Raw genomic sequence first — 19,859 nt, 5'->3', positions numbered from 1 at the left:
CTTCTTCCATCAGAAGATCTCTGATTCCTCCTGTCTTAGGTATCCAAATCCGATCTTGGAACACCTTCAGTCCATGACTGTTTACACCGAACACCAACGTTTTGCCCAAACGTTCCTTCTTTCGGCCATTCTTCTCAGAAGCTTCACTTTGAGCTTTCTTTATACTTTCCAAAATAGCCGAGACAACTTCAATTCTCAACGCTCTTGGCCTTTTTCTCTCAACATTGACTTTCCGACTGAGAGCATCAACAACAACATTAGCTTTACCGGGATGGTAAAGTATCTCACAGTCATAGTCCTTGAGTAACTCTAGCCAGCGTTGTTGCCTCATATTTAACTCTTTCTGATTGAAGAGATATTGGAGACTCTTGTGATTAGTGAAGAGTTTGTACTTCGTGCCATAGAGGTAATGCCTCCATATCTTCAGAGCGAAAACTACCGCTGCCAACTCCAAATCATGAGTCGGGTAGTTCTTTTCATGCTCTTTCAGCTGTCGAGACGCATATGCTATCACCTTTTCTCTTTGGGTCAAAACACAACCCAATCCAACCCCAAACGCATCGCTATAAATAGTGAAGTCTTCAACTCCATCAGGTAGAGAAAGTATCGGTGCATCACATAGTTTCGTCTTTAGCTTCTCGAATGCTTCTTTATGCTTCTCACTCCAAGCATAAGTAGCTCCTTCATGGGTCAAAGTAGTCAACGGAGTAGCGATTGAAGAAAAGCCTTGGATAAACCTTCGGTAATATCCGGCTAATCCTAAAAAGCTTCGGATCTCCGTGGGACTTTTTGGTTGTTCCCACTTCACTACAGCTTCAATCTTTGTTGGATCAACCATTATCCCGTCTTGGTTGACCACGTGACCCAAGAATTGGACTTCACGAATCCAAAAATCACATTTGGAGAACTTAGCATACAGCTTCTCCTTCTTCAAGACTTCTAACACTTCTCGCAAGTGTTTCCCATGCTCCTCCTGGCTTTTCAAGTAAATCAGAATGTCATCTATGAACACTATCACAGATTTATCAAGGAACGGATTACAAACTCTATTCATTAAATCCGTGAATGCTGCTGGAGCATTGGTTAGTCCAAACGACATAACTAAAAACTCGTAGTGTCCATATCGGGTTCTGAATATAGTCTTCTCTATATCCTGCTCTCTTACTTTCAGCTGATGATATCCTGACCTTAGGTCGATCTTCCAGAAATAGCTCGAACCTTGCAATTGATCAAATAGGTCATCAATCCTCGGCAACAGATATCTATTCTTTACTGTTGCCTTATTCAGCTCTCGGTAATCGATGCACATTCTCATACTTCCATCTTTCTTCTTCACAAATAACACCGGCGCTCCCCAGGGTGATGAACTAGGTCTAATGAAACCTTTGTCCAATAACTCCTGAAGTTGCATCATCAACTCCTTCATCTCCGTCGGTGCTAATCGATAAGGTACTTTTGCAATTGGCGTTGTTCCTTGTAACAAGTCAATTCTGAACTCCACTTGTCTATCAGTTGGTAATCCAGGAAGATCTTCGAGAAATATTTCCGGATAATCACACACCACAGGAATACTCTGCATCACCTTATTTTCCTTCTTAGCATCAATCACGAATGCTAAATATGATGTACATCCCTTGGTCAAACACTTTCTGGATTTCATTAGGGAAATGATTCCAGAATTCACTCGGCGTTTGTCCCCATACACCATAAACGATTCCTTCCCAGGCAGGTTCACTTTCACTATCTTCTTCTTGCACAAAATCTCGGCGTCATTGGCGCTAAGCCAATCCATTCCCAAAACGATGTCGAAACCGTTAAGTTCGATAGGTAATAATTCTTTGTGAAACTTATTCCCATTAAGGTCGATTAAGATGTTTTTTCATACGATGGCTAACAGGTACAAACTTTCCACTAGCAACTTCGACTAATAAAGCATTATCTAGTCTATCAACATGAAAAGCTAGTTTTCTACCAAATTCATGCGATATAAAGGAGTAGTTGGCTCCAGAATCAAATAAAATTTGGGCAGGCAATGTGTTTACGAGAAAGGTACCTGAAGCGACATCAGCTTCATCTTTAGCGGCTTCCAGTGTCATCTGGAATGCTCTCGCCTTTGGCTTTGGCGGAATGTTGGGTCTAGTTGCCTCCTTCTTCTTCGGGCAGTCCCTTGACATGTGTCCCTCCTCACCACAACCATAACAAACTTTCTTAGTGAGGGTACATTCATTGGCATAGTGACCTGGCTTTCCACACTTGTAGCATGTGGCCACTACCTCACATTTTCCATGATGCTTCTTCTTACATTTGTCGCACCATTTCGCTTCGCCTTCACTTCCCCTCGAACCAGACTTCGAAAACTTGTTTTTCTTATTCGACCCTGAAGTTCCATCGAACTTCCACTTTCACTAACTTCTATCCTTTCCAGACCCTTTTCCTTCTGCTGGGCCTCCACATTCTTAGCTGCACGAACAGCCGTTTTCAGAGTAGTTGCCATCTTGACTGTCGGACCAAAGTCGGCAGGCAGTCCATTAGCAAACCTCTCAATCTTGGAGAGTTCCGTTGGCACTAGGTACGAAAATAATTTCATTTTCTCAGTGAATGCCGTAGCGTAGTCGTTTACGCTCATCATCCCCTTCTTCAAGTTTTGGAACTCATTGTTTAGATCAATCAGATCTATCTCTAAACAATATTGCACCCTTAACTGTTCCAAGAACTCCTCCCATGACATTTTCAGGGCTTCTCCTCGTGGCATAGTATCTGCCAACAACTTCCACCAACTCAATACTCCAGTCTTCAGTTATCTAACTGTAAAGACAGTCTTCTGTTTGTTGCTATAGTCGCAACTTTCAAATACCATCTCCATTTCGGAGATCCAATCCATTATCTCAATAGGCTTTGGGCTCCCAGAAAGACTTGGCGGTTTGGCGCCCAAGAAGTTCTTGTACAATTGCCCATCCTTGTTGTTTCTCCTTTCCGGATTGTTTCTTCGTTCTCCTTGAGTCCCAAATTGACTCATAATACGACTATTGTTCCCTTCCTCCGATTGCTCGGGAATCAATTCAGGTTCCTCAATAGGAATGATAGGTTCTTCCCTATTATTATGCAACATCTGTCGCATCTCCTCCCTTTGTTCGACTAGCATAGCCCGAATCATGGCTTGCACTCCAGCCATCGTTATTGGTTCTAGTGCTGCTGCTACAACAGGTATTTGCTCAATCACTGGCGGTTGATTCCTGTTTTCATCCGCGTTTCCAACGCCACACCTTGTTCTCACCATTTTTTTTTCTACACACCGAATAAGGTGAAATTTAGATCTTCATTCATGATAGATTTCAAATCATCCTTATCACTCCGAAACGATTACATGCTAGTTCTCATATCGTATACATACGCTTAGAATCCTAAACACATAAACCTTCAGATCTGGTTGGCAACAAACCGTAGATCCGAACAAATAATATCATATATGGCAACATATAACATTTAGCACATAAAAGTATTTTAGGCAACTTTCCTAAAATTAAACTAGTGCTCGTGCCTAAAATCCAACAGACACACATCTCAAAATTCTACTTAGCATTCTAAGTTTAAGTCTAGAAATCCTACAAATTCCTAGTTCGCTTAAACTAATGCTCTGATACCAAATGTGACATCCCCAAAATCTCGGCCAGAAAAGACCAATTTCATTTATGCTTTTAAAAATAATTTCAGAGTAAATCCATTTGATTTAAAAGTGTTGCGGAATTTGTTCCCAAAACAAAACATGATAAAATAATATTTATCAAAGCATTTCATCAAGAGATGCATTTTCATTATATAATTAAAACTCGGGGTGTCATGTTCCGATACAGACCATAAGGCATAAACGATAACATTAAAAGTCATTCAAAAAATATATACATATACAAACTTGTAAACAAAACAACTCGATGATTCATCCATCTTACGCCCTTGCGCCACTTCCTGTAATACAAATAAAACTGAGTGGGTCAGGCTTGGGAGCCTAGTAAGCATATAGGGTTTTCAACCCACAATAAATAAATTATATTTAATTTCACCAACCAACCACTATCCCGATTACCCATTCCCGTTATCCTCACTTTACGTCCCTAAAACAACATCTATCTCAAGGGACCTAATCTATGATTTTCATCGGGACGGACATTACTGCTAAGGGGTTTCCTCAACAATAGATATCCTAAAGGCAACCATGAGGGGGATAGAGTACACCGGTGAACACATCGTTCACAACACCTACCGGTTATGAACCTGCTAGCGTTCCACGAGACTGTCAAGAAGGAGTCTGTGGTCGTTATCCATACTCCGCTGAATAACTAGGTCAACAACAACAACATCGAGGCCTCTCATCTGTTTATTACACACCAACTATCTACCCATGTTCTACCCAACATATTAGTAGATAAAAATATATATTTTTATACATAGTTTAAAACCTGTATAGCATTTTTATTCAATACATATTTCCCATAACAGATGAGGCATACCCACATAACACGTATTTCACAGAAAACAAATCACATCTATGAGATTGAAGAGAGTGAATATACATTCACGCACATAACAACAAAATTATACACATAACACGTACTTCGTATAAAATACTTCATAATTATGCATTAGAAGAAAGTAACTACACACTCACTTGATCAGAAGATGATCAGACAGCACTACGGCTTGTAGAAGTAGTAATCCTCAGCAGATCTGGAAGATCTCAACAAAAATCGAACTTCTCGCGGGCAGAGCTTCGGCTCGGAAACCGCACTTCTCGGGATCTTCGGGATCTCGGGACTTGCTTCGGGGCTCGGGAATATTACCGGGGCTTCGGGGTACTTCTGGCACGCAAAACGATGCAAAACGGGAGAGAGAAGAGAGAAAAATAGCAAAGGAGCCGACTGCCCTCGCATCCTATTTATAGGAGGCTGAGGCCTCGCAGTACGCGGGGCGTACTGCCTTACGCGGGGCGTAAGCCCCCGAAACGTCATTGCTTACGTACCGAAGAACTTGAGTGCGAGTTTCGACATACCTCGGTGTACGCGGGGCGTACTTCGGATGAGTCCGATGACTCGCCTCCGGATAATACCGAGTTTTAATAATTAAATTTAATTATTAATTATTTAATAAAGTTCGAAAATTCATATCTTCTTCATACGAACTCCGTTTTCGACGTTCTTTATATCCACACAAAGGTGAGACTACGTTCTACAACTTTTGTTTAGACTCCGTCGGCTAATTTTGATTTTATTTTTATTATTTATTTTTAATAGGTCGGAACAGAAAATTTCGTTAAAAATTCATAACTTCTTCGTTTGACGTCCGTTCTCGCCTAACTTTGTATCGCTTCGATACTAACAACGAGATCTTCGATTCTCGTTTACATCACTAAGGCTTAATATCGCTCTAACGTAAATTTCACTTTTTACGTCATTCAGCGTTGTCGGTTCTGTCGCGAAACTTCGACATGTCATAACTTCTTCGTTATAACTCGGATTTCGGCATTCTTTATATCTTCGGAAACCTTGTTTCAACTAGTACAACATTATCCAAAGATATCAAGTTTATTTTATACTTAAATTTTGATGCTTATTTTTATTCTTCATTAATCAAATCACATAATTAAGCAATTAAGCACAAAACACATAATACTCAAATAATACACTTCTATTATTTCAAAACGGGTTACAAAGGTTAACCTAGACTATTATATTAACATTAATGACAGGCCCAGAAACATAGGCGTTACACTTTGTGTTGACACTTTTTCAAACAACTTGTATTCTCAGGAATTCAGTGAAACCAAGTAACTACAAGCTTTTGAGGATGAGACGCTACAACGTTAAACAACTATTTTTACATAGTGTTGTAATCAATTAATGACATATGTAAGACTTGCAACCATGTAATACTTTTTCGATTATGTTTATGATTGGTTGTATTGCTTTGATCACTATTATACTCGTTGTTATGATACAATACATGAAGTCCTCTAACCCCGAACGTTTCCGCCATCCTTGGTTTGGGGGTGTGACATATAATATGTTAAAAGTTAAAGACATAACTTTATAAGTAGAAGTAATATATTATTTTAAAACTGAAATTTAGTTTATTTATGATTGCACTTTATGTTTGATATATATTTAACCTTATTAACAATTTTATAATCATTATTAGAAACACACTACAATTTATCACTTTTAACTATTTACAAAATAATTTTTGGACTGTTTAACATAAACGCAAATTTATATTTATGCTGACCTATAATGTTATATTTAAATTAATAATTTAAGTATTTTATACAAATTGTTCCAAAATTGTATCTTTAAAATGATAATGGTTCACATCCAACAATATATTAAAACTAATAAATTAAGTATAATATATTAAAAGTTAAAAAAACCTAACTTTATAAGTAGAAGTAAATATATTATTTTAATATTGAAATTTAATTTATATATGATTACACTTTAGATTTTATAATCATTTAACGTTATTAACCAACTTATAATTATTATTAGAAAGAAATTGAAAAGTTATGAGAGTTCAAATGAATGTGGTGAAAGGAAAAATGCATGGAAGTTTCAAATGCATGTAGTGAAAGAAAAAATGTTTCCTATATAAAGATTAGGAATTTGCAAAATCTAAGTGTGATATATCATCTCTATATGTACTCATGATATTCATAAAATGGATATGAATGAAGAACTGAGTATTTTTAGGAAGTTACAGACGGCTACATGATAGTTGGTACAAACGGTACCCTTTCCAGAAGGCATGGCAAAACATTAAAGAAACAAAAAATATATATTGTATAAATATATCAATCGATGACAAATTACACGATTTAACTAAATTAAAAATCAAAAACCTTGATAAAAACCACATACTCTGAAATGATGTCCCTAGAGAAATAAATTAAGGCTGCACGGTCCTGTTGAGTCATTTTCGTGAAATAATCATGACACCGCAATTCCATACATAAAAGTTATGCCCGCGTACACTTAAACCACTTGCTCCACATGCATGACCTTTTAGCCTCTTGCTCCCTCTCAACCTCAGCGTCGGCCTCAGCCACGAACTCGAACTCGAGCTCGAACTCCATCTCGACCTCGACTTCATCAACTTCATCCTCATCATTAAGGGTGGGATCATTGCACGTAGATGTTTCATTTTCCTAGCATTCAATATTAATTGAAAGGTCACAACTCCTTTAATTTTGCTAAATCATAAACTAATCAAGAATTATTATGATAATGTTAACATTAATGTGGTGAGAAAAAGGTTTGGGTGTCAAAAATCACACCTCCGGTACGTGACCAAGTATGACTGGCTGCCTTTGGGAGAAAGCTGTGAAACGGATTCCAAATTCTGATGAAAAGGAATAAAAAGTAATACGTTAGTTATCATTTACATGCATCCACTTGGGCGAAAGTAGTTGCAGCTAGGTTTCCCAATGTGTTGGTCCTTGTTGAGATCTAATCCTTTATATTTATATGATCTAAAATATCAGAAAAAAACTTGATAATGGACCTATTAGCGATAAGAATAGAAGATAGATATGTTATCTCCTGTAAAATAGTATAGTCTATTATATTTTCCATTTTTCCTGTACTAAATCAACCCATTTATGCGGATCTATACTTTGAATAGGACTGATACACTTAAATTTTTAAAACTGGTTTAAATTTTATGAAGATAAACTCTAATTTTAATCTATGAATTCTTGGCACATACAAACAAGATTAAAAGTAACACAGGATCCACAAAATATTCAGTAAAAATGATATCTACCTTTATAGTGGGTGTTGTCTCGAAAAATATTAGGATAAACATCATTAGCATCGATACCACGTAACATAATTCGCCTAATGCTTAGGATGTAATATTCTCCTGTTGCTAACTGATATCCGGTGAGATCTCCACCAATTATGTGATTCCATGATTTGTAATAAGTCAGCACATCTTCTTCAGCAGTATTTCCAGCATCATAAACAACCTCCACCCCACACTCCCATGCAGGAGAACCAAAATACGAGGTTCTTCTTACTGTAATAGAAACCTCGTCACCACCTTCCATCTCATTTATTCCAAACATCCAATGGCTTAACACCGTGTAACACCCTTCTTCACCTACATGAACGTCACTACTGCAATGTTCGTAGAACCAGGCGCGGTTTTTTGTTTTATTATGAATGATGATCATAGGCAAAAATCTATGTGTATAAACATAGCAGAAATTAAATCCTCTGAGCCTGTTAGGAGAAGATGGAATGTTAAATGATATTGATTCTCCCTCGCTTCTACACCTAATCCATTTCGGCATATCTTTCCCCAAGTAAATAGTGCTGAATATTCCAAATTCATAAAACATCTGCCAGATAAACCCAAGCTTAATTAGTCACCATAAATTAGCTACATATTCACAAAACGACATATAATTAACCAGATAAAACCTGAATTTGATGTTCCGTTGATTCTCTACCATAAGAATAATGTCGCACACCCTTTTTGTTAAGAAAGTCGAGTTTATTCCAGCCCAAACTATGTAATACCTTTTCCTCAACACTTGCCATAGGTTGGATCTTAACGATGCCTTCAATTTCACAAGGCAAAGGTTCTACCACTGTCCACGGTGTAATTAAGTCGAGTGGGCACATTTTTGGATCAAATACAACTTTTCGTAGTAAACTCTGTTTGTCATAATGGACGTTCAAAAATGTTAGTGTACTTGGAGGATGCTCGACTGATGTCAACCTTTCACATTGTGACAAACTAAGTAATTGAAGCCTGGGAAGTCTTCTCACACAAATGGGAAGGGAAGTAATGGGATTATTATCTAAACGTAATTCCTTTAACATGACCAACCAACTAAATTCCATTGGAAAGGATTCCGTGGACAAATTATTATTTACAAGGGATAACTTTACTAAAGAGATGGGCAAAGAAATCGTAAAGAACTGGGAATCACTTGGTATGTCCTCATGAATGGTGGAGGAAGATAACTTTTTGTTTATGTCAATGATGTTAGCCTTGATCATTTCTGGTGAATCCATATCTCTAATCTCAATGTGAGAACTACCAAGATTACAACCCTCCAGCAATAGTGTTTTAAGCTTCCTTAACATGCCTATGTTAAGTTTTTCAAGCTTTTTGCAGTAGCTTAGATCAATATACACAAGTTCAACACATTCCTTAATTGATTCACATATCTCAACCAACTCATTGCAATTAGTAGCTATTAATCTCTCAAGTGCAGGGAGTTCTACAAAGCCAACCAGACTAAGAAGCCGTTCACAAAAACTTAAATTAAGAATTTTTAGAGAGCCAAACAACCTTTTGTCTTTTGAAGACAAGCCAAGTAACTCCTGAAATGGGGATAAGTTAGAATAGTAGTGAATGTCATCAACTCAACATTGATGAATATAAAATGGACTTGAGTTACCTTTTTTCTACTCTGGAGTTGTTGTGGATTACTATACCAAATGACAAATGATTCAAAGTTGCTATAAGACATGTCAAGAGCAACAAGATTATCCATCGGTAAGTTTGAAGGTATACATTTTGAAGGGAACCCATGCATACACAACCATCTTAATTTTTTTGAAAAGTTCTCGTAAGACTCACTGATTTGCACATAGTTGAGTTGTAAGAGCATTAGATTATTCATCTTACTCAATGCTTCCGTTTTCAACTCAAATGATCCATGTAATTTCTCTTTCTTAATCATTCTCGTGTCAAGGGTGAGGCCTAGAATATTTTCCTTACCCTATTAAGAAAGAGATGCCAAAAACAAAATAATAAAATTGATATCCACTCTAATAAATCAAAATCTTTTTGTCACATCTCACACTCTCATTAATTTGACCACATGTCATTTTATTGTTATGTTCAATTAAAATTTTTCCACATGACATTTTGTGTTTTTTTCTATTTTATTAAATTTTACATAATATTAAAATATAATAATTGTAATAAATGTAATAATAAATACATTTCAATTTTAGTAATTGGTTTTTCTTCTAATTTCAACATATCTAAATTAAAACTTCACTATTTTTCTTTGTTTTTTTTATCTAAATCGTTTGTTTAAATTTAAAAGAGAAAAAAAAACACTTTAATTTTAATAATTCAATATTTTTCTAAATTTTCTTATAAATTCAAACTTTTTCAAATGCTTTGAATTTTCATATTTATTCTTTTTTAAATGAACTCATGTAATACATGGGTCTTACACCCCGTGTATATATATATATATATATATATATATATATATATATATATATATATATATATATATATATATTAATTATTTTTAACATATATAATTAAAACTGACAAGTATACATGGAGTCTTACCTTTTTTTGTTTCAACACTTTAAATGAATCCTCATGACACCATAATCTACTTCGCTTCCATGGCTTGTTAGGTGATTCTTGATGCACTAAAACTCTTCCCATTTCCCGAAGCAACCCATGCATCATCAATTCGTTATTTGATGTGATATCAACAAAACATTTGTCAATGAGATTCATGATCCCATATTTTGTTTTTATATCGCAAGCCTTTAATATTGTTTCAGTAAAATCTCTATCTGTGCCAACAAAAAAACATGCGATATGCTTAAACAACTCTTTATCATTTTCAGAAGGCAAAGAGTCAAAGCTTTTTCTCAAGACATTGTTTATAGGTGAGTTGTTTTCTTTCTTTAGCCCTTTCAGGAATTCTTCCCAGTAAAATACATCTCGGTTATGCAGAGACTTTCCCAAAACTTTAAGAGCCAATGGATGTCCTTCACAATACTCCACAAGTTTTTCTAGGACGTCTTCGTATCCTGCCTTGGGATTGTTGGGCACGCACGTATTAAAACACAAAAGTTGTTTTGATTGACCCTGTAATAAGCCTTGAAGCAAGTGCTTTTCATGTGTGGGCTTAATGTTCGCTTTGAATAGTACACAACTCTCTGTCAACCATGCATCCTTTGTTGTTATTATAATCTTGCTTTCTGGATGTAAACCTTTGCTTCCAAGTAATGCATCCAACTGGTCAAGACTATCAACATCGTCAAGAACGATAAGCACTTTTTTATGGGCTAATGCATTTTCTATCTTTAAGGTGTATACAGAAACATCATGAACTTGTATTGAACTTCTTTTAGAAATTTCATCATAAAGTTGTTTTTGTAAATCAAGCAACCCATTATATTTTTCTTCACATCTTCTACTTATATCTTCAATAAAGCTACTTGTTGCGAACTCATCACAATGTAACCCATAGACATATTTAGCTAAAGATGTCTTTCCTATACCACCCATACCCAAAATAGTGAGTATGTCTGCCGTATGCGAGGATGTATCTTTCAACCATGAAGTGACGAACTTCTTAGAATCATCCCTCCCAATGAGTAGTGGCAGAGGAATCCTTGAGGATATGCGTAATCTGTGGTAGACGTCCTTAGCAATTTCTTCAATAAACTCGGTCTCTCCCCTGAAACCTAATTTTAATTACAACCATAGAATACAATCCAAAATACTAAGATGCCAAATATTGAGATTTAATCCATCATAAGATGAAAATCAAATTTCTTTCATATGAAGTTGTTATGTTTGGTTAAGTTATATCATATTTTTATTTCGAACCATATAAGTGTTTGTTATGTAAGGCCATAAAATTATGTATAGTGAGATTAGAACCATTAAGTAATGCAAGATTTCACTATTGGGGCACTGAATCTTAGTATGTTTCATTAGTTTCAAGAAGTACATACACACTAAAATATTTTGGAGGTTTTGCATGAATGTAAACAACATGTAAGATTATCATATGCAACTTAAAAGCAGAATTATTTTGGTTCTGATTAAATGACTTATGATATTATTATAATCCTTAGAATAAATTACATGAATGATAGCTATGGTTTGGTGTAATTTGCATGTCTGGTCCCTAACTTATTTTTTTAACTTGGAAGGTCCCTAATGTTTGTTTTTGTTGCGTGTTTGATCCCTATCTTACCTAAAAAGATTATTTTGCCCTTGATTTTTTAATTTATCTAAATAATGTGGGTTAGCTAAGGTAAGATAAGGTGAGGTGGAGATAAGGTTAGGGGTGTGTGTTTGTTTAAATAAATTAAAAAATAAGGGCAAAATAGCCTTTTTAGATAGATAGGGACCAAGCGTGCAACAAAAACAAATAGTAGGGACCTTAGTTAGACACTGAATGTACAAATTATCCAAAACCATAGGGATCATTCGTGTAAGTTACTCTAATCCTTATGATTCAAAGATAGTAATGATATACTAATATATTCATAATAATATACTCAACACGACGTGGCGTTATGGTTTTGACCCGCGAAGTTTAATGAACCAACACGGCGCGTTGGGGTGTCCTAACATGGTGTGTTGGCTGCTGAGAATGAAACCCTACTTTGTAGGGTGTTGCACCTTATATAAAGGCCTTAAGTCCTCTTAACTAGCCTCCTTACCAGCCTCCTTTGCTATTAAAACCCTAAATCGAGCATTGAGCTTTCTTGGAGGTGTTCTTGAGCTTTGATTGGATTCTTGTGGACATTATTTCTCTTTTGAAGGAGCTTTGGAGATTGAAGGTACCGATCTTCGAAGGAAATTCATAGATCTAGAATCTCTCCACTTGTTGCAGTGTCTTTGAGGTATCAAGTGCATACCTTGTCTTGTTGTTGATTAGATCTCCTCATAGAGGGTTTTGTTATGTTTTGGCTCTTTTTTTTGAGTTGTCTGAGGAGTTAAGTCGCTTTTTGGGTTTGCCCTATAGATCTAAGCTTTATGCGGTCTCCTTTGGCAAAAAGGTGCAAGATTTATAAGATTCTAGGTCACATGCATGCATTAAGCTCTTTATTAAGCCCTTCTTAAGCTTTAGAGCTTCTCTTAAGCATGTATGAACGTAAAGTTGGCAACTTTACATGGTTTTCCAGCTCTAGGGTGTCAGATTTGCATTTTGGGGCTAAATAATTGAAGATTAAGTGCTTAATGGTTCAACCTTCACTCTTTTAAGCCTAGGGTTTAGGTTTTGGACCCATTTCGGTGATTCCTAGCTCATTTTGGTTGACAACTGAGCTTTGGAGCTCTTGGAGTCGATGTAGGCAGCTTAATGTATTAAGTTGTTGGATCCCAGGCCGACACGACGTGTTTGTAGGTCAACACGGCGTGTTGACTTGGATTTTCCCGACTTTGTGGATAATGGAGAAACGTCGCGTGTTTGCAGGACGACACGGCGTGTTGGGTCAACATGGACTGTTGACCTTAACTTTTGACTTTTGACTTTTGTATTTGACCAAGTATGACCTAAGGGGTACTTGAGGTAATCTGAGTTGTATCTAAGGATTAGTCACTATTTGTCAATTAAGTGACGGGTACAACTAATATCCGGAGTCAAGACCTATTCAATTATCGTTCGGATTTCAAGGTGAGTTACCTCACCGAGTTTAACAGGTTGAAGGCACCAATGCTGACCCTTCTTGTTTATGTTAGGATGCTAGGAGTATCCGTGACCCTTGCATGTGTTATGTACTACTATGTATGTCGGGCGGGGCTCGATGTCGGGCAAGGCACGATGACTGGAATGTATGCTAATGTTTTATGATATTATATGCGCTATCATGATTGTGTTATATGTATTGCATGCGTATAGTTGGTGAGGCCCGATGTCAGGCGGGGCCTAACAATAATACATATGTATACCAAGCAGGGTTCGATGTCGGGCGAGCCTAATGGAAGGCAGGGGCCCAATGTATGTTTAATTATGTATGGTATGGGGTAGTTTGGGGAACTCACTAAGCTTTGTGGTTACGGTTTTCAATTTATGTTTTATGTACTTCCGGATCCAAAGGGAAGAGCTCAGGTTGACTGCATCGCACACACCATATGGATTCTACATTTCGGATTTCATTCTGATATTTGTGATATTGATACACTTGTTTTTATTTGAGATGTTTGGATTATGTTTGGGAAACAATTTTACTTAATTTAAAAATGAAATATTTGGATCATATTTTTGGGACATTACAAGTTGGTATCGGAGCCTTGGTTTGAGGGATTCGAGCATACTTTTGGGTGTGTCTGAACTCAAACTAAGGATTTGGTAGAATTTTCAAATAGAAAATGTTTTATAAAATCGGTTTTAATAAAATAAAAAGGTTGTGGTGCATGCAATCGACCGAGCTCAAGTAAGCTTTCCCAAATTACCCATACAAGTTACCTGATATGATTTGATATGTGAATCTGTGAATCGTATGCTAGTTTGGGCTAATGATATGCTCAGTTTTGCATGATAGTATGCTAGGAGAGATGCCTTTGTATGCATGTTGCATGAGCCTGTAGAATTGCATGCTAGTACTAATTATTCAGTGATTGAATGGCCTAATTAGGTTATGTATGATTCAGATGACTTGATGCTCGAATGATGCATGCTTTGTGCTTTAGGAATTCTTACTAACCTCAGCTAACTAGTAAGCGAATATGCTAAGTTACATATTATGGGAACTAAATAATTTTAGAAGGTTAGGTTTTAACGTTATTGCCCAACTCTTGTTTGAGTCCTAACCGTTGTAGGCTGAGTTCTCTCATTCGAAGAATTATCTAGTTTTAGTAATATATAATAGTATTCGTAAGCTACTTAGAGGAAGTTAACGAGAGTTCTTTCTGTAGTTGATAGCGGAGAGTGGTGTGGATGTTGCCTTAGGAAAACCTAGGATGAGATATAATGTTGGGAGCCTTATTAGCGAGAAGTGAATTGGTGGAGTTAAAGCAATCATTGAGGAAAGTAAGGACAGATGTGGAAGGTAGTATGGGCCTGTACTACTGAAAGCAGAGGATCCGTACTCGATTCAAGGAAGATTGCGATGAGATCGGGGAACTTGTATATGTGTTGGGATGTGTATTCTGATGGTTTATATGGTATATTTTCAGTATGGTGACATTGCAAGGTAGGACAACTGGCAGCTTTGGTGCTGGTGAGGGATCATGCTCAGGATCTAGAGTCGGATAGCTCGATGAGAAGACGAGGGAGTTCATTGTGTCCGAGGTTACGCGTATTATTTTAGAACAGAATCATGTGATCTTTGGCACGGTTAAGGAGGATATATTGGAGTTGTTAGACGAGCGATTGAGCGCGTTTCGTGTGGAGACGGTAGCTTTGATGGGAACGCGTTCTTTGACATTCAGAGAGTTCCAGGTTTGTGGAGCTCCGGATTACCATGGGGTGAAGGATCCCATTGTGAGCAGGTGGTGGTTCGCAGATGTTGTTAACGCTTTCCACACAAGTCGTTGTACCGAGGGGGACAAGGGCAAATTAGCTTCTTGCCTTTTGAAGGACAGGGCATGCGACTAGTAGGAGGAAGTACGACATGCGCTGGGTGATGATGTGGTTGATGTGATGATGTGGGATGATTTCTCGACTCAGTTCCAAGCCGAGTTTTCACCAGTAACCGAGGTGCAACAGTTGGCACGGGAGTTCCAGGATCTCCGCTAGACTTCGGAGATGTTGGCTGAGATCACTGCTATGTTCAGGAAGAAGCGCTTCTGGTTCCACAGTATGTGGCAGACGAGGAGATGATGAAGGCCAGATATCATGAGATGCTGAGGAGCGACATTCGACAGTTTGTGAGTCGATTCAGCTGTAAGACGTTGTAGGACATGATTGAGCGAGCCAGGGAGAGGGAGATAGATCTGGAGATGGAGAAGATGAGGAAGCTAGAGGCCCAAGGTATCAGATACCGGATCAAAAGGCCATCAGGGCCGTAGTCGATGCGGGAAATGCTACAGGACGCACGAGGAGCCGTGCAGGGTGGGTAGATTTGGCTGCTTCAAGTGCGGCCGGACGGGTCATTATAGCAGGGATTGTACGGCTACCACCACACAAGGATCAGATATGATTTGCTTTCATTTTAATCAGAGGGGCCACAAGAAGGCCCAATGTCCGACTTTAGCAGCAGGAGGACTGTTGTCGGTACTCATTCGTGCGACACTGAGGATTACTGACGGTCGCCAAGGCTAGGCAGATGCACCAGAGAATAAGAAGAATAGCATATGAGGAAGAGCAATATATCTTTGTTACTAATACGTATTGTAACTTCTAGTTTTGATTTTAGTGGGTGGTTTTTTTGCTTCACATCATTTTTTTTCTTATTAGGCCGGAGGGTGTGTGGGTGAAGATTTCCTCACTTTTTGTCTGCAACGCCATCATTTCTCTAACTTTTCTTTCCTTCACTAAAAACCAAGGTGTCTGTCGGAAGCTTCATTCACTTTTTTTTTTAAAATAGTTGATTTTTACGATTTATATTTTTTTTTAAATGACTAATAAACATAAAAATTAATTAAAAATAAAAATTATTTCATTAATTAAAATAAAAATTACATATAAAACTAAGATTTAAATAACTAGAAGGAGGTGTGGGTAGGAAGCGTAAATTGTGTGGGTATTTATAGATGTGGTAAAGGTTATATATATATATATATATATATATATATATATATATATATATATATATATATATATATATATATATATATATATATATATATATGAGGCGGTCTAATTTTGTGAGACCGTGAGACGCATTTTTTTATTTTTTTATTTTTTTTAATTAATTCAATTTCCGAAAATAATATTTAAAAGAAGAATTTTTGAATTTTTTTCATTTATTTTGCATTTTAAAATTATTTTTTAGAATATGTACAGTGTAACATTTTATTAGAATATTTCACGTATTTAAAAAAAAAAAGAATTTTTTATATATATATATATTTTTTAATTCAAGTTCCGAAAATAATATTTATAAAAAGAATTTTTAGTTTTTCCATTTATTTTGCATTTTAAAATTATTTTTTAGAATATGTCAGTGTAATATTCTATTAGAATATTTCACGTAATTAAAAAAAAAAAAAACGAGATTTTTTTATTTTATTTTTATTTTATTTTTATTTTTTTTAGTTAATTCAAGTTCCAAAAATAATATTTAAAAAAAAAAAAAAAAAAATTTTTTGGATTTTTCCATTTATTTTGCATTTTAAAATTATTTTTAGATTTGGTCTCACGGTCTCACGGTCTCACAAAATTAGAATGGTTTCAAATGAACCTGAATATATATATATATATATATATATATATATATATATATATATATATATATATATATATATATATATATATATATATATATATATATATATGAATTTTGGGCTTTTTAGCTGCTGAATAAGTAAAACAAATAAATTTTAAATTTTTTTACGGTTTTTTATCGGTTACCTTATCCCCATCTTTTTTTTTTTTTTTTTTTTTAGATGTTTGACTATTACTTTTTTCATGGCTTTTACGTTCTTTATTTCCTTTTGATATCAATGTTTTGTGTTGGATATTGGATTATGAGGAAGAAACTAGTGTTGATTTTATGTTTCATTTAAGGATGAAATCAATGTATAATTTAAGGATGAATTGGTGTTTGATTTTGGTTTTAAATTTAGTTTAGTTTTTTGGTTGATTTTCCAAGCAGGGTGGTCACTGATCGGTGGTTGGTGGTCGGTCGTCGACCTAGAGGTATTTGTTTTGATGGATCAGTTCGCTCATATCTGTTAACGTTTTTTTTAGTAAAAGCGAAAGAATAGTTTGCTTTGTTTTTACCACATGGTTGCGTGAGATCCGATCAAGTTAATCCAATTTGATTCTGATTTTCAAAACATGGATTGATATAGTTCAAACTAAATTCAAATCCGATCCGAACCAGTCTAATTATAATTCAGTCCATTCGATTTTAGAGTTCGGTTGTTAAGAGTCTGGAACATTTTAAAAAATATAACATGCATATTAGACCGCTCGATAAAAAAAAACATTAACATATTGATTAATTCTAAATTAAAAACTATAAGCAAGTACTAAACATATATTTTAATTTAATATTTAACGGATAAAAAACTTTTGAGAAAAAATCATATTTATATTTTTTATTAGGCTTAGTAAATTAACAAATGATTACAAATAAGTATTATAAATTAAATATATAAGCATAAAATAACACATAGTCAAATTTTCATCAATTTAGTTTTTGTTTTATAAACCAATGTCAATCCAAAAATAATTTGTTTTTTTGAAAATCAATACAAATATTCAAATTGTCTAATCGGAGAATTCGTTTTTATCAAAATTATGAACAACCATACTGGTGAGTGGGCTTTGTTGATATTAATATTAATAAAAATTGAAACCATTAATAGAAAAAAAAAATAAAAGAATAAAAAGGAAAACTAAAAAAAAATAACGAAAGGTTATAATATTCATTTCATGTTTAGTATTAACTAAACCTCAAACAAAATCAAACTACGGGATGCTTCAACTTAAAAAAAAAAAATAAAAAAAAAAAAAAAAAAGAAAAGAAAGAAAGAAAGAGTTACGGACCATACACGCATGTAGACTACCCAAAACACATGGTCATTGGTCCTTTAGTGTAATTTACTCTAATTAAAATTTGATTTTATCATAAAATATGTCTGACAAAATAAAAATGGTGAGCCTTTATGGCCTTATCGGATTTAAATGTTTGAATCATTTGATTTATCAGATCACATGATTGAAAAATAGATTCAACTTTGATGCATTTGATTAGTCCAATTTAAAGATACAAAATATATCTTTGTCTAACATTAAGCATAGCATTTAGAGAAGACTGACACATGTGTTAATTAAACAAAGTTGAAGGATGCGTGTCTAAATATGGGTAAGAAATATTTTACCTGCCATCTATGCTCATCCCTTTCAAATCAGCAACTATGGTAAGCGCTTGGATCCATCGGTCGATCTTTTGAGCCCATTGATTTCTTCTATTTGCATTTGTCTCAGCCTTCATCACCCTTCTATGCTTAGCAATTGCATCTGCGAAGCTACTTTGTTGCTTCCGAACATGGGTGGGTTCAACATGATAGAAGATAGGGATGACGATATGGTTGGAGATCATACGTTCCCTAAGGATCAGTACCAATTCATCAAGACACCATGATGAGTTAGCATAGTTCTTGGATAACACGATAATAGAAGCTCTAGATTCTTTAATCGCGCTTTCCAATTCCGGTTTCAGATCTCCTCCGGTTTCAATCTCTTCATCATCCAAAAAGGTAGAGATATTGGCACCCAGGAGGGCCTTATGGAGATGATCAATGAAACTATGACGAGTATCGGCACCTCGAAAACTTAAAAATATGTCATATTTTTTATCATTTGTAGATGATGAAGATGATCCTTCACTATATTCTGAGAGAACAACCATAATGAATGATGAGAAGGTATGAGTACTTTGACACTAGATTTACAATCAAATGAAGGGTAAGCGATGGTTTTTGTAATGGACAAAAAGTTTTAAGTCAACAACTACTTTTGATAAAATACACCTTGTGGAATTTTCTTGGAAACTTATAAGAATTAGAAATAATAGATTACTAATTAAGAGACGTGTCCAGCCGTCCAGGTAGTTCACTTGCATAAGTTATGCAAATATTATTTATATAAAAGACAGAGCTTTCCAAAGCTATAAATTATATATTTATAATATATATTCTTCTCGGATATAAACTATGCAATAAGATAATGTTAGAATATTTTGAAAACGACTGAATTACAAAACTTGCCTTTGCCAAACCTAGTATATATGATGGTTTAACGAGTTCCAAATTATATATATTTTTTTATATGATCATCTTATCTTTTTGTCTAAATCTCCATATTTTCCTTACAAAATCATCATTTTAAATTGAAACATACATAAACAAGAGAGTTACAGACCAAGATTAGCTGAATGGAATGATTTCAATAACAATAATATATA

General features: G+C 35.3%; 1 protein-coding gene across 2 annotated transcripts; it reads right to left on the bottom strand.

The window, feature by feature from the left end:
- Positions 1 to 6,706: 6,706 nt before the first annotated feature.
- LOC145012743 (disease resistance protein RUN1-like) lies at positions 6,707 to 19,330 on the bottom strand. Of its 2 annotated transcripts, none has more exons than XM_078971530.1 (7): positions 18,775 to 19,330; positions 10,375 to 11,503; positions 9,461 to 9,784; positions 8,472 to 9,383; positions 7,810 to 8,389; positions 7,322 to 7,386; positions 6,707 to 7,192 (listed from the first exon to the last, which is right to left on the bottom strand). In XM_078971530.1, exons 1-7 carry the CDS (start codon positions 19,302 to 19,304, stop codon positions 7,004 to 7,006), a joined length of 3,729 nt encoding a protein of 1,242 aa, XP_078827656.1. In that variant the 5' UTR covers positions 19,305 to 19,330; the 3' UTR covers positions 6,707 to 7,003. The 2 variants fall into 2 exon arrangements, with proteins under 2 accessions (XP_078827656.1, XP_078827657.1); XM_078971531.1 differs by having other exon boundaries at positions 10,375 to 11,510; positions 18,775 to 18,863.
- Positions 19,331 to 19,859: the final 529 nt, after the last annotated feature.

This window comes from Lactuca saligna, chromosome 8 (assembly GCF_052625555.1).
Source record: "Lactuca saligna cultivar CGN05327 chromosome 8, ASM5262555v1, whole genome shotgun sequence".
Taxonomy (NCBI): domain Eukaryota; kingdom Viridiplantae; phylum Streptophyta; class Magnoliopsida; order Asterales; family Asteraceae; genus Lactuca; species Lactuca saligna.
This window is presented reverse-complemented; position numbering and strand designations above follow the sequence as displayed.